This window comes from Pavona decussata, unplaced genomic scaffold, assembly GCF_977016875.1.
Source record: "Pavona decussata unplaced genomic scaffold, jaPavDecu1.1 SCAFFOLD_45, whole genome shotgun sequence".
Lineage (NCBI taxonomy): Eukaryota > Metazoa > Cnidaria > Anthozoa > Scleractinia > Agariciidae > Pavona > Pavona decussata.
In genome coordinates, this window is record NW_028145467.1 from 2,004,032 (window position 1) to 2,018,981 (window position 14,950).

The window sequence follows — 14,950 nt, forward strand, 5'->3', positions numbered from 1 at the left end:
CTCGTATATCGATGATGATTACTCAACGCAAAACACTTATGTATCGGCAGAGCTCTTCATATTGAGACGAAATGACATTCAACCAAGGCTTTGCGTTGAATGCCGACAAATTTTTCGTTTATTGGGGCCTTAAAATTTTTGATGCCAACTGAGACCCCGACTAAGACATTTTCTCCGTGTCATGATCATAAGTAAGCTAGCCTTCTTCAGTAAATTGATACTCACAAAAAAATGTAATACATTTACATACTGACCCACACTAAAGACCCAACCGTGCCGCGTGGGTGGCAGAAACCAAATTTCAAAAACGTTTGACAAGCTTAAAATCCAGCTATTGTTCTAGAAATGAGCAATTAAGTTAAAGTCAGTGAAATCTGTGCGGCGACTGCTCAATTAACCAATGATGGAGCAATGAAAACAATAATTTAAAGTATGTTGAATTTTCTGTTTTCAAGTGCTTCCATTATTGATATTCTGGAATTTGGTTATTAAGTATATTTTGTGTTTATAAATAGCAGCCATGTAAGGTGTTGTTTTGAGTTTATTATAAATAACAATAACTATTCACCAAAGTGGAGGTTAATTTATTGGTTGATGTTTACCAAGTCGTGAAACAAAGAGGTGCCCAAATATCTCGTACCATTCACTGGCTATGAGAGCCATCCCCATTTTTCATTTTATTTTGACAAATTGACAAGAAACTGGCGCGCACAATTCAGGGAAATGTTGCCCTAGTCCAGACATGTACTAAGTTATTTCTCTCTAAAAAATAATCTTCAGAGATCGGAGAAAAAAATAGATATTTTCTATAGTTTTTGTTATTATTTAGTTATCCCTGCTTTTTTAAACTATCATTGACACCTTCCTGAATCAATAAATCGTCTTGGTTTTCCATAATATTTAAAAGCGAGCGGGAATGTACTGTGTTGAACGTTTCTTGGGCAAATGTCTAGTATGGTATGTCATTCCACAGTTTTACAGCATACCAGGAGACGAAATGCTTTATGAGGCTTTCCAGTCTGGAATGTATAAGACAAACGTTTCCAGCGGACTGGACATAATGATCGTGTAAAGTATATTGAATTCAATGCTGCACGTTTTCTACAATAAATTCAAGATGTCTAATTTATTGGCTTAATATTACTGTTGACATCATGCAATAAATTGTAAACAGGATCATAGTATAAAAAATCAATGGTAGAATATTAGCATCTGTTCAATAAATAAAAAAATGAATGATAGCAAGACTTCATTCTTATACATAAAATGATAACAACATGACTGGCTTACAAAAAGCAATTGCTAGTGTAGGTGGGCGGGTCAGTCGAAACATAGCTCTGATCAATTTATGAGAAAGATGGCCGCATTGTATACAATACGACACACGTTAGGAAAAACAGAATAGAGGAAAGTAAAGAATGCATGAATGGAGCAGTCAATCAGTGTAAAGACAATAATTTAACATGTTCTCGCCTCCCATCAATGTGGCTCGGGTTTGATTCCCGGACTCGCCATGTGGGTTGAGTTTGTTGTTTGTTCTCGTCCTTGCTCCGAGAGTTTTTCTCCGGGTACTCCTTTCTAAAGGAACTGTTAATATATTTGCAAATATTAGGGACTCCTTGTTCAGCTTAAATGTCATCTTAAAATGTATGGACATAGAGCATTTTCATATATTGCGCCCAAGCTGTGGAATGCCCTGCCTGTCAATTAATAAACGCACCTTCTGAATGTAATTATGACTAATGTTTGCCTATTTTTTTTGTTAGTTTCTTTATTAATTACTTAATTTCGTAGGTAATGAAGGCACTAATGGATTTTTAGTGAATAGTAGGAGCAGCGCTATATAAGATAGAATTGTTATTAATTGTTATTATTATTATTATTATTATTATTATTATTATTATTATTATTATTATTATTATTATTATTATTATTCCGTTTTTCTCCAGACTCCTCAAGAAGCGACATTCGGACCGAATTCCAATTCGATCTGGAGAGTGTTCCCAGCCAGTGCTCTGTACTAGGTACATTGACACTTAAATAAAGTGATTTGTTTGATTTTATTTAATGCCTTCAATTCCTCATCCAAGGGAATGGAGTCACACTGTATGCCTAGCGCATGTAAATTGAAGCGATATTAAATGCTAACTTGTGAAGTGTGCATGAACAAGGTGAGATATTGCTCTGAATGAGAAAGTTTACAAATTTTTGGGTTTGTAAAATGTATGAAAAATAAAATATACATCCTCACAAATTCAGACAAAACAATTTGGACACACAGCAAAGTTACTTTTCTAACTCATTAAACAACCAGTTGGAATTCAAGGGTCTTGTACTTTTGATTCGTTTGAAATATTGAGCCAGTAGTTTTACGCATTTGGCTAAGTTAAGAAAAATATATATATTGTGATGAATAGCAGCAGATCAGCACCTTTCAAAAACTCTATTTTCACTTTACCGGCTGATAACCTGCAGCTGCATCGTTTTTAGGGCTGGGAACATTGTTCTGTTGTTCGCTCCTCTGTCCTCTCGACCAACTATGTAAGACGTTAAAAACGGTGCAGGTCGCCCAATAAATAGATTATTTACATTAGTTTAATTTTAACTTCTTTTTATCTCTTTGATAGTGTTGATATCATCAAATGCTGGAATGGCAAAAACATTGTTGACCGAAATATGACTGAAATATCATGCTGACGATGATAATGCAAAAACACTTGCAATTAATGTAGTCCGATGTCTTTGGATTTTTGCAATTGATAGTGAGAATAAAGTGATTTACACCAGTATTTGAGTTAAGTATGAAAAAATATTCCCTGGATGGGGCAATGAGTTTTCGCAAGCCCATTTCTGCGATAACATCGGAGACAGTGTCTTCCAGAAATAATCAGCAACCTCTTTGACTAGTACTTTACTTGCGTGAGATTCCAGTCATTAGTAAACTTCCTTGAAGGCGATAGCAGACAAGAAAGAAACACCTTACTTTACAAACACGAACATTGGCAACACAGCCAAGCTGTCGTCAGGTGATGAAAATATAATATACTTGGCTGAAAAACTAAGGATCCATTTCGCAAAACTCGGGACAAGTTCTCGGACCCGGGCAGCAATTCCACCCTCTTATATCGATTGGGGTCAGCTGTTTTCACCACAAATCAAACCAGTATGGGCTATCCACTCGATTAGCCTTACAGCTATTTAGATTTTCAAAATTTCTTGCCAAATTTTTAAGTTCATCTTTTCTTTAATTTACATTTACCCTTGTCAGAGTAGATATATTTTTTAGTTTGTGACATTATCCTGTTGTAAACAGTTAAAAGAAGTTAAATAACGTTAATCGAATTAAACTTAATTGAATTAAATTGTGGTTCTTAAATTTGTGAGATTGTCAAAGTTCGATTCGAAATACAATTGTGACACAATGGACTAAATATGAATAACATTGAATTCACTTGTATTAAGTTGGATCCATTCTGATCTATTTTTCATTTGCGACAGTACCCGGGTTGATTTTGAATATTTATATTTTTTCAAAAGTAAACCCAACAAACTTTATCGGACTATAGTTTACTATAATAATTGATTGCTCAAGTGACTTGCTTCTATGACAGCCTGGTTATTTTCAAATTAATTTGAATTTTTTTTACCTCTTTATGAGAAATTTTAAGTTTTACCCTTTACTTCTATATTTTTTTTGCGATTTTGATTTTTGTTTATTAATTTTGGTACATTTGGAATTTGGAATTTGGACGGATTTCTGCGGGTTTAGAGATTAATCGAGAAATCCAAGATGGCGAATTTATGGTGGCTGCTGATCTCGTACCCAAAGTCCTCAGGCTCTTTGGCCAGCGGTTGGTCACCAAGAGACGCTCTGAGTTACTGAAATTTTATTACCGCAGTATTTCTGTGGTAAAACAATGCAAGCCCTTACGGGGAAGCCAATCAAAAAAAAAATAATTTTTTCGAGTCCTCCAGAGTCTCTCCTGGCGACCAAACGCTGGCCAAACAAACTGAGGACTCTGGATACGAGATTGGATGGCTGCTATAAAGATTAAATTACGCAAAATTTCTCACGTGATTCGACTTCATCAGTCCATTTTGCGGGCCTCAAGCCTCTATGCACGTTAAGTTACGCAACCGCTTGGCTCAAAAAGGCCAGGTTTGGCTTCGAAAAGAAAGCCTGAAAATATTCAGGCTTAAAAGGGAATTCCAACTTATGACCTCTGCGATACCGGTGCAGTAAATTTAGCTATCAAATGAGGTATTAAGCCCAATGGGACTGGTCATTATATGAATTTAAATGCCCGCTTAAGTGAGAGTTATTTGTGAGTCAGAGTCAGAAAAAAATGCATCTTAGAGTCGCTTATCTTCAACGGACTTTGGTGGTAGGAGCGTCAGTGGGTAGGACATTACGTCCCGTAGTCGACCTGGAAGTAGGGCCACCAACAGGCTCGGCGGCCGCCGTTAGTGACGGCGGTAGCTCCGGCGCTTGGCCCGGTGGTAGCGCAAGGACGACTCCGTGGCACAATGATATTTTGTCTCTCGTTCCTTCAACACTGATGCGCGAATGGGCTAAAAAGTGTTCCTCTTCATCTTGGCAATATCGAGATTACTGTCGGTCACCACCATCCTAGAAGCCTCCAGAGACGTCCACGGCCCCTTCTTCGTTGCCACTGTTCTCTTAGCCCTCTTCCATGTCTTCCTCGTCCTCTTGATCGCCTTCTTCGTCGAGCTATCCTACTAGGTCTAATTCTATATCCTGTTCTACGTCTCTTGCGACTCCTGCCTCGTCGTCTCATAATTGGTTTATTTCTAAGGCGTCGACGACGTCTCTGGGAACGTCTGCCTCGTCTTCTGCGCCTCCTGCGATGCCTGCCCCGTCTTCTCTGAGGATTTTCACTTTTCAACAAATCGTTTCGTTCTGTTCAGATAAAAATACGCCTTCTTATTTTATTATTTGATTTATTTATTTTGCCACCCCACAAATATAATGAAAACAAAAAATAATAGAAATAGATTTAACAATGGTGAGGAGACCCAAAGGAAACTATGAAGCTTATATTAATAATTTAGGTCTCTTCAATTATTGTTTTACAAGATGCAATAAAAAAAGAAGACAAGAACATGACGCGGATACAATCACTACATCACAGCGACTCTATTTATGCGCCGATTAATGCCTGGATCTAAGGCTTGTGTGTTGCTAAAAACTATCAGGATAATTTGTATCAGACGAACAATAATCTTCGCCTATCTCTTCTCGCTAGTTTAAGTTCTCAACTTTAAGTGCCCCTAACCCCTAAATTTTGCTTCAATCAAAATCAAAATCTCTTTCTTTCTGACCATTTTGGCGAAAATATTTCGGCCATAGCACGCCACTTCTGTTCTAGGCCGAAAATTTAGGAGAATGGGTCTAGTTGTGGTCTGTGACGTCAACAGAGGCTCGAAGAGGAAACTTAGTGCGAAAGCGGTGTTTGTTGAATGGTCTAAAATGCCAGATAGATGCGTTGTCAGTGTTGTAGCTAACTGTAGCAACGCTGTAAATAGAGAAATTGGTATTTTCGTTCATATAATTTCTTTCTTTTTCGATTTGCAGCCTGAAGCGAAGAAACGACCCAAAAACAATGGGGGGACTTCATGAACAGAAACTCAAACTAACTCCATAGCTCCATACGAAGCAATCAGTAGCAGTCTGATCGCAGCACTTCGACAAATCAGGCCCCAGTTGTTTAAAGAGTAGATTATTATCTGTTATCCAGGAGATAAATCGCCATCCAGTGTATAAAATTTTTCGACTTTTATTATAAATTTCGGTTGTTCGACGTTTGAATCGTGCCATCCACCCATTATATAAAGTTATCCACATCAAGGCAGGTCAATAAAACTGTGAAAAAAGAGTCATGGTTGTTTGAACATTTACTTGAGCAACTGAAACAACTGGAAAAATACAAGAAGTACAACACTGAGAAAATCGCTAACAACAATTCATCGATGTTATTGCTGACATTTTGTTTACTTGAAAAAACACCCTTTGTTGCCATTGTTTTGAATTTATATAGCCTGGTCAAGTCTACGGAAAGCTTTATAGGAGAAGAGCAATGATCAGGGCGTCATATGTTCCTTCAAAGATAAAATTAAGCATTTTTTACTAATCACTTGACAAACGTCATCGATCATCGCACATGTACGTTGGTCACTCAGCTCAAAACATTAACTAAGGCTGTCTAAAAATTTAAAATAATTATTAAGGTTATGGGGCTGGAAGAAAAGAAATCAAGCAATACTTTTGTTTAGAACTACAGACTTACCGTTGATCACCGAATTTTAAATGGTCGTAGTCAAACACGTCATCAAAATTTTAAGTCGCGAAAAAATGCAAACCACCGAGGAAAACAGATCTTTGGATTACTTTATTCTTGGCGTACTTGTTATTTTATGATCATTTCTAATCGTTTATTGATGAAAATTGTTATGCTGGTAAGAGTGACTGAAATGCATCAATGTTTCGTCCTGAATATAATGTTATGAGTGGATTGGATTGTTTGGTATATACCGCGGATATTGGGGTCATCGACCTTAGGGCAGAGATAATATTTCATTAAATTTATAACGATTGTCTCTTTTTTTTTCTGTGTGTGTACTACGCACTTTTTCATCATGTTTTCTCCAGCTTTTAATTTAGCCGGCTGAAAACACAAAGGGAAAACGACGAAAACTTGTGGAAAGAGAAGAATGATGTCAAAAAGAAGCTTCAGGAATGCAAAGCTAGTTTATGTAGATGTGCTTGTCTAAATTCAACTTAGGTCAGTCAGCATGAATTGCTGGGAAAGCCGAGTAATAAGACTTAAGAGGGTGTCTTTTTTAAAACCACCCACTCGAATTTCGCATCAAAATCAATCTTGCCTGAAACTCTGGCAAATGAAAGCCTACACCAAAGCAAGAAATAAGCAGGTTTGGTTTGGTTCAAATTGATCTTGTGTTCGCGCTGTGAGCCGTTAAAAATTTTGCCCCGTCTGGGGGAAAAAGGGCCATCCCGAAAATTGAAAATTAGGCATATTTCGTAGCGCTGTAAAATATTTTATTCGCAACAACTAACCACACATTTTACATCAAATTACTCATAAACCTTTCTAGTTTTCTAATACAGCAACAATTTTTCTCTTAGTGCAGATAGAAAGGCGAAATTATGCGTATTATGGACCCCCTCTATTGGCCATCGAACGAAGGCTGGAAATGGCCTTAGATTAGAGGCCAATTTCTAAAATTTGGGACCTAGCTGAAAGCTCTAGCTTATACAGCCGTAAAGTATAGTCATTTAGTGGCAAAACTACGCAAAAACCCCTGTACGATTTCAGTATTTTAAAAGTTATGACCGTTTGTATCAGCCCATGTGCGAGCATTCAAGATACTTACGTCTATTGTCAAATTCACTACTCACAAGCACATTTTGTCATAGAAACGACTTACCTGCTTCGCAAGTGGAGATAACTTCCAAATTCCTCCATTTTCTAGTCCCTCAGATGTTTGAATTCCGTAAAAGATCCAGTAAATAGGCAGCTGTAGTTCTCAAAACTTTACAACGGCCTCCATCGGGTCGCTTGTCAACAGACCACAGCTCGAACACATGACCACCTTTCGCGATAAACATCTTACTAATGCATCAGCTCAGAGCTGAATGTCTCCGGGAATCAGACAATAAACTACTTAATTCCGAACTCAAGAAAGAAAATTAAAATATAAGGGCCTCAATTTCGAAGAAATCTCGCTATTTAGATCACTAAATAATCGAACACTGTTGTGATTGCTGCTTCTAAAGGTAGGTACTTCATATATGGTGGTTGTTACGTCCCCATATTTTATTTTTCGTAATCACTGTATGTGCAATGCATGCAATGTACCTTGCGCTCTTTACCTTTTTTTAAGGTGGATTCCCACTGTCGCTAAGAGAAAAAGATATAAACGGTTTGCACAAATATAAAAAGTTGAGCCTCACTCAGCTGTGAAAAAGCCACAATTTCGCCAGCCTCGCCACCGAGGCGACTAACCACATACAAAGAGTCTGCGGACTCTGGGGCGCGATTGTTACCTTGAAATGGCCAGATGCGTACTAATGAGACCGAAAATCATGCTGGGTTTACAACAACACACTAATATTTTGTTCAGCGTTACAGGGGCGGATCCAGGATTTCATAACGTGGGGGGGGGGGGGGGAGGGGTGGGGTGGTTGTCAGTCGGTATGAGTCCATATGGGGTCCAGGGGGACATGCCCCGCCAAGAACGTTTGAAAATTAACATCGTAAATAAGATATTTGCACCGTTTTCAACCCCTCATAGTGGCCCCTTTAACCCTGGATCCGCCTCTGTGGCACCAGATACAAGTGACCAAATATAAACTGTACAATCAGATGACGGTGCTGTCCATAGCTATGAAATGTCCTGAACTTGCTGTTCGTTTTGATTCTGCTGAGTTCACAGACCTGACAGTCAGTTAAGTGGTCAGCTTCTTGGTGAAAATTAACGTGCTATCAGTGTTTTTTCTGAGATGTTTCAAATTTTTTACGGTTGTTCTAAGAAACAATGCTGTCAGACTACCACGCAACAGATAATAAACCATTCTATAGCATACTTCAACTGAATGATTTTCCGCTAAGAGCGTATACATCATCATAGAATATAATGTTACAGTTATTCGTATCTTGCAAACACAATTAATGTGATGGAGGCCACTACAGCCGTGACGCTGAACTCAACTGTACATTTTCCACACTACAGAATGATGTGGCTAGGTAGCTCCATAGCCTTACGACATGGACCGGTGACAAACTATCGGATATGATTAGCGAATGTGAGTGTGATGGTTCTAGTGAGTAACACACTCACATTCGCGGATCATATCAGACAGTTTGTCTATGAGAACTTTCTTTTTGTCTCTCGATTTTACATGGATCTCAAAGTGAATAAAGATGGTCTTCAACATGGCAACATTAAATTCTTGGAGTGTGTTGCTGTGATAACGTTCACAGAGGTCATAGGTGTCGTAACAGATGGGATGCGAGACGTTGATTTCGCTGTTTACCATGTCTACCAGATCTTGTCTGTCAGCAGTTTCCTTCAAGCATTCGACATCTTCCTCATCATCCACCGACATTCCAACAACACCCTGACCTTTGCGACGCGTTGCTGCTAGCCGCGAGAAAAAGCTCTGGACTTGAGTCTTCTTCAACCATTCGGCTCTAGTGAACACACGCTCATTCGATTCATTTCTGGTGTTTCGCATGTCTGCTGCAACTTGGGTAGGATCGGCCTTGCGCCCAGTTCTTTCTCCAAGCATAAACCGTGCTGTAAGGTACTCTTTAACTTTCTCTGAAAATCTAACGTTGATCCTGGGTTTGCTCAGGGCCCACCCTGTTTGTAGAGGTGAGCTAGCAGTAGTGTCTTCTTGAGAGGTTTGTGGCGCCCTGGAATGTAACGAACTGCTCTTGCTATCAGCTGTATTTACGGATGAGAATTTGAGTGCCCAGTCCCTTCTGATCGCATCATACTGGTTGAACTTGCTAACAGTATGCTTGCCAACGTCCAGGTGTAGCTCTAGCTGCGCAAACGTTTCGAAAGCCTCAACACATCCAAGCACAGAACATTCGAACAGTGGTATCGGGCTCTCATTTGTCTTGCTGGTTTCTGAACGATGCTTGACTTCCCGCTTATCCGGAGGATCGTAAAACCCTTGAGATTCTATCGTTTTTAGCACTGTTGGGTCCTGGTGCTTTGTATAGATCTTGTCATACGGAATATACTTCCCGTTACCGATACCATAACATTTCCAAATTCGCATGCCAGAATCTTCATATTGGAAATTGTGGAAGCTACTAAAATTGTCTATCTTGTTTACAGATAAGGTCTTCTTAGACTCGTTCACAATGCTGACTGCGGCGGTTGTTCCCTTCACTGGGTGTTGCGTTAGTGCTTGTCTCATTTCCAGCGCAGTTAGAACGTCGTGACCTTCATTGCAGTAAGTACGGATCGAGGACTTCATTGGGCAAAGGATGCGATCACAGATATCCTTTCCAGACTGTGGCTCCGAGTAATGGTAACTATCGAGTGCAACGCCAGCTCTGTTCGCGACATCTCTCATAGCGGCTAACAAGGAGCTGTTGTGATAACAACCAGCTTCATCTGACCTTAAGAAGACTCTCTCGAGCAAAGGGTTGTTGACTTTCAGCAGGTTGAGCAGGTCTTCTAGAACTGATGTCACTGCGTACCAGTCCTGCGTACATTGGTCGAATAAGTGCGCGTAGGAGATGACTTCAGTCGTTCCAGACTGGCTTCGAGATATCACGCTACTGATGTGCCAACTCAGCCCTCTTTTTCCAAACCAGTCGCTTTGTTTCTCTCTATAGCGCAGTTGCAGAAACTTCATTGCCCAATCTACCACAATGAGACACGAGCTTGGGTCAAGCTTTGCGAGGATATCTTGCTTCGCGCATTCTTGGTTGACAGATCGCATTATGTGAGCTTTCCATAGGTTAATGGTCTCCGAAGCCTTCTGGATATCGTCCAGCAGGTCATCTTGTTGTTCTTTGCTATAAAAGTTCAAGGTTCTGTCATCCTTGACAATCAGGTGCATCTTGCTCAAACAGGAAGTGACGTCATCGCAATTAGGACAGCAAAGCGTATGTTCGTGGGAACATTGTTCTTGTAAATCGCGATCATTGGGATCACTCAGTCCACATTTACGACAGTGGTCGGGACATTGGCTTTCATCATCCTCGCAGTGACTCTGGTAATTTGTTTTGAAATATTTTTTACCGTCTCGAAGGGATGTACGCAATTTATCTGCCGCGCTCTTCTCCAGGCCTATTTGGTCAAGTTCGTCTACTATTCGACAGAGACGATCAAATGCCGCTGACCCGTCAGCTGCTGTGTTGTCTAAGCCACTAAGGGACTTTTGTTGGGAAGCTTCCCTTACCTCGAGAATGCGAAATAAAGTCGCACGGCTTAGTGGATCGAATTGTTCTTCTTCGCAGAACTGAAGGTACTGCTTGACCATTGTTGACCTTGTGACTTTGCGAATGGCATTTGGCATTGTGATCTTCTCGCCACTAGTGAGCCTCAGTTTCCTCGTACCGAACGCCACATCTTGATAGAAGTAGGGGCGGTTGACAAAGTCTAAAAAATGGTCAAGTTTCACTGGTGGCAGTCGAACTCGATGGGACGGCGATTTTTCTACTAAGGAACCTGGACCACAATCTCTCGCATGAGCTCTGGCGCGTCTGATTTGCCACTCTGTCAACTTGGCGTAAGGTTCATGGATCTTCTGAATCTTCTTGACTGGATATCGATATGCATATAGGCTCAGAATCTGGGTCTTTACGTTTATCGTCGTAGCATTGCTATAGGCCTGTATTAGTGATATAAGTTCTCCATAGTTGGTCTCTTTATCTGGTGAGAAACAGGATTGAAATAGCTCCTGTCCAGCCTTTGGTGCTATGACGTCGCACACGAGACTACAGGCTTCAGTGGCCTTATCAATGCACACTTCTTTCTCGTCTTCCCTTGCCTCATCCCATGTGGTCTTCAGCTGGGACGTTAAGGGACTGACCTGACCAGCATTGGTTGCCACTTGGTTCAGATTCTCCACAGCAGCATTGAACGCTGATATTGCCGACTCGCCAGCACTTTCAACTACCTCGTCGTCTTCGGAGCTCTGACTGTTCGAACCGGGTCTATACTCTAAAGTCCACTCAGCTGTGCAGGCAGCTTCGTTTGGTCGAGCTGGTGTTATAGCAGGGGTTGACGTGACTAATGTAAGATTCATGGCTGCGATACGTTTAGCGAGTCTGAGGGAGTAGTAAAAAAAAAACATTATAACCTATCTTCACTTATTGATCCATTGTAAGGTTTTATCCCAGACCGTGACCACTATAAACAACATTATACTCCCCTGTAAATAACCTCAAAATAAATACTGCTGTTTTATTAACAACCGCTAAGAAGAAATAAACTTCGAAAGAAAGTCTTGTTCGCAAGCGTTTTCCATAATAGCAAATACAGGTTACTTAGTAATATGATAAATTGGCTTCATTCATACGAGCAAACATCACCTTGAAGGCTCATCCTTCTGTTCATCACTTTCCTGGGCCAGCTGCTGCCCCTGAATCCAAGCCATATTTTCATCAAGCTTGATTTTGTGTAGGTTAGAGCAAGATACACAAATCACTGAAAAGCACAGTAAAAAATAAGCAATACAGCGCTAGGAAAGAAATGAAAATCGAAACTTATTGAGGAACGTAACACAAACCAAACAAAGAAGATAGGCACGCAATGTATTCAGAAATGATTACATTTTCAGACATGAGTTTTGTCGTAATTTTAGGCTATGGGACAAATTCCGAAGAACGCTACCTTATTATGCATCCGAGTATTGAAATGAACAGTACAGGCTAACCGCCTACCCCAGTTCACCGTATGTCAACCCGACGTTCTCTCCAAAGATGTATACTGCATTTGAAAATTTGAACTTTGCAACGCAGTAAATTAAAGAAATCTCTGTTCAATCAATTGCACTACCCTGCATATTTTATAAACAAAATCCATAGTCCACAGTCCACAGTCCGGATTCCTAATTATAACCTAATAAACTAGCAGATGGAACCTGTTTTTGTAACATTGCTGGCTGCCAGGGCTCGAAATTGCGACTGATAAGTTGCGGCTAAAGATTTGCAGTAGTTGCCATTTGGGGACTATTTGATAGCCAAAGTTCATTTTGAACAGGAACAAATTCCTATTTCATGTTGCGTGATACAAGATTAGCGCGTAATTTAGCCATATGAAACAGCGATTTGTTGGAATGAAATGTTTCCAATCAGAACAATTTCCTTTGTAAAAAGGCGCTTTATTTTTGTCTTCTTTTAATATAATTATGTAGTGTAAATGTAAGAAAATTCCACAACTTCTGCGAAATTAAACATGCCACGAAACAAGGTCCGATTTATGCAAATTTCGTGCAAAAGTGTAATTCGATATCATGTTTGTTTTCATGACCACAGGACTTTTGTCGCGAAAGGTGGCTTGTTTCTTTCTCTTTTCTTTCTTTTTTTTTACTTTCGAGCCTTGTCAACTTGCCCGTAAATATTTCCACAGTTTGTTATGAAAACAAAATAATTATTACAAAGTCAGGTATATCTCTTGCTTCTTGGAAACAAATTTTGCCACCGTAGCAATTTCATTCCTGCGCGCATACTAAGGAAACATTTGGGGAAATATGTTGTAACAAAAATTTTCATCGTTTGCGGCGGAGATTGACTTACAGGATCCTACTGGGACTTGTTTTCCGTAGATAGTGTTGATTTCCTTTGACATAAAAGGGTTAACCGCATTTCTGGTCCTGAGTTTCTTTTTTCTGCCGGGATGCAGTGGGTACTGACAGGTGCGACGCGGCCGCCAGTTTCTCCCCATGTCACTTCTGTGCTTCTCACAGATCCATAGCTGCTGAAGCTGATCTGAAGAAAGGTCGTGAGGCAGTCCCGACCTAGTGATGATAAGCTCATATTCTTGCAAGGTTCCTTGAATCTGACTGAGGTGCCATGCTTGTAACTGGTCATCGATATTACTTCTGCACTCAGACAGCTTTATCAACTTGACAGCGGAATCACTGCACACTGACTCCCCTCTGGTCTCAAATAAGCATTTGCATTCCATTTAAGTAACAGAAAAAGCCAAACGTGCTAAGTAATAAAAAACTAAAAGAACTTTCATCTGAATTACAGTGGAATTACACCTGTACTTTACAAAGCTTTCATCCAAAACGATGTGTTGTCCGCGATACATCTGGATAGCGGAACTCTGTAGAAACCGCATCACGGAAGCAGTCGATCTTTCGGTGATCAACATGGGAGTTATTTCTCAATATTTCGTCGAAATTGAAGCCAAATTTCAATTTTCTTTCTAAACAGCAGAGCAGTATAGTTCATTTTTCGACTCTCCAAGAAATCTGACCTCTTGCTGCCCTTAGCTGAAGTCTTTAGAAGATATATATCGAGAGATCGAACTGTGGTCCGTTGACAAGCGACCCGATGGAGGTTGTTCTAAAGTTTTGAAAACTACAGCTGCCTATTTACTGGATCTTTATGGAATTCAAACATCTGAGGGATTAGAAAATGGGGGAATTCGGAAATTATCTCCAGTTGCGAAGCAGGTAAGTGATGTCTATGACAAAATCTGCTTGTGATTAGGGAATTTGACAGTAGGCGGAAGTACCGTGAATGCTCGCACATGGGCTGATACAAACGGTCATAACTTTTAAAATACTGAAATCGTACAGGGGTTTTTGCATAGTTTTGCCACTAAATGACTATATTTTACGGCTGTATAAGCTAGAGCTTTCAGCTAGGTCCCAAATTTTAAAAATTAGCTTCTAAACTAAGGCCATTTACAGCCTTCGTTCGATGGCCGATAGAGGGGTCCATAATACGCATAATTTCGCCTTTCTATCTGCACTAAGAGAAAAATTGTTGCTGTATTAGAAAACTAGAAAGGTTTATGAGCAATTTGATGTAAAATGTGTGGTTAGTTGTTGCGAATGAAATATTTTACAGGGCTACAAAATGTGCCTAATTTTCAATTTTCGGGATGTCACTTTCGCCCCAGACGGGGCAAAATTTTTAACGGCTCACAGCGCAAGCACAAGATCATTTTGAACCAAACCAAACCTGCTTCTTTCTTGACTTGGTGTAGGCTTTCATTTGCCAGAGTTTCAGGCAAGATTGATTTTGATGCGAAATTCGAGTGGGTGGTTATAAAAAAGACACCCTCTTAATCATGCAAGACATAGAAAATGAACATAACATCAACTGGGAGGATGCAGACCAGCTGACTGTTTACAATGTATTAGCGTGGCCGACAGGAGGAAAGACTACCAGGAAAACAACTCTGGCGGCGGCCAGAGCGCTTC

At 40.0% G+C, this 14,950-nt stretch overlaps 1 protein-coding gene across 2 annotated transcripts; it reads right to left on the reverse strand.

The window, feature by feature from the left end:
• Positions 1–6,850: 6,850 nt before the first annotated feature.
• LOC146482638 (uncharacterized) lies at positions 6,851–14,809 on the reverse strand. Of its 2 annotated transcripts, none has more exons than XM_085107055.1 (3): positions 13,308–14,809; positions 12,102–12,216; positions 6,851–11,837 (listed from the first exon to the last, which is right to left on the reverse strand). In XM_085107055.1, the coding sequence occupies exons 1-3, from the start codon at positions 13,696–13,698 to the stop codon at positions 8,861–8,863; spliced, it is 3,483 nt and encodes a 1,160-aa protein (XP_084963181.1). In that variant the 5' UTR covers positions 13,699–14,809; the 3' UTR covers positions 6,851–8,860. The 2 variants fall into 2 exon arrangements, with proteins under 2 accessions (XP_084963181.1, XP_084963183.1); XM_085107057.1 differs by having other exon boundaries at positions 12,403–13,441.
• Positions 14,810–14,950: the final 141 nt, after the last annotated feature.

What these genes read in the sequence shown, in the direction of transcription:
- LOC146482638 (XM_085107055.1), bottom strand. Translation starts at nt 13,698, where the DNA reads ATGGAATGCAAATGCTTATTTGAGACCAGAGGGGAGTCAGTGTGCAGT. An exon ending in ACAAGTCCCAGTAGGATCCT is followed by an intron (nt 12,217 to 13,307) that starts GTAAGTCAATCT and finishes TGTGCTTTTCAG; the next exon opens with TGATTTGTGTATCTTGCTCT. An exon ending in CAGAAGGATGAGCCTTCAAG is followed by an intron (nt 11,838 to 12,101) that starts GTGATGTTTGCT and finishes CTACTCCCTCAG; the next exon opens with ACTCGCTAAACGTATCGCAG.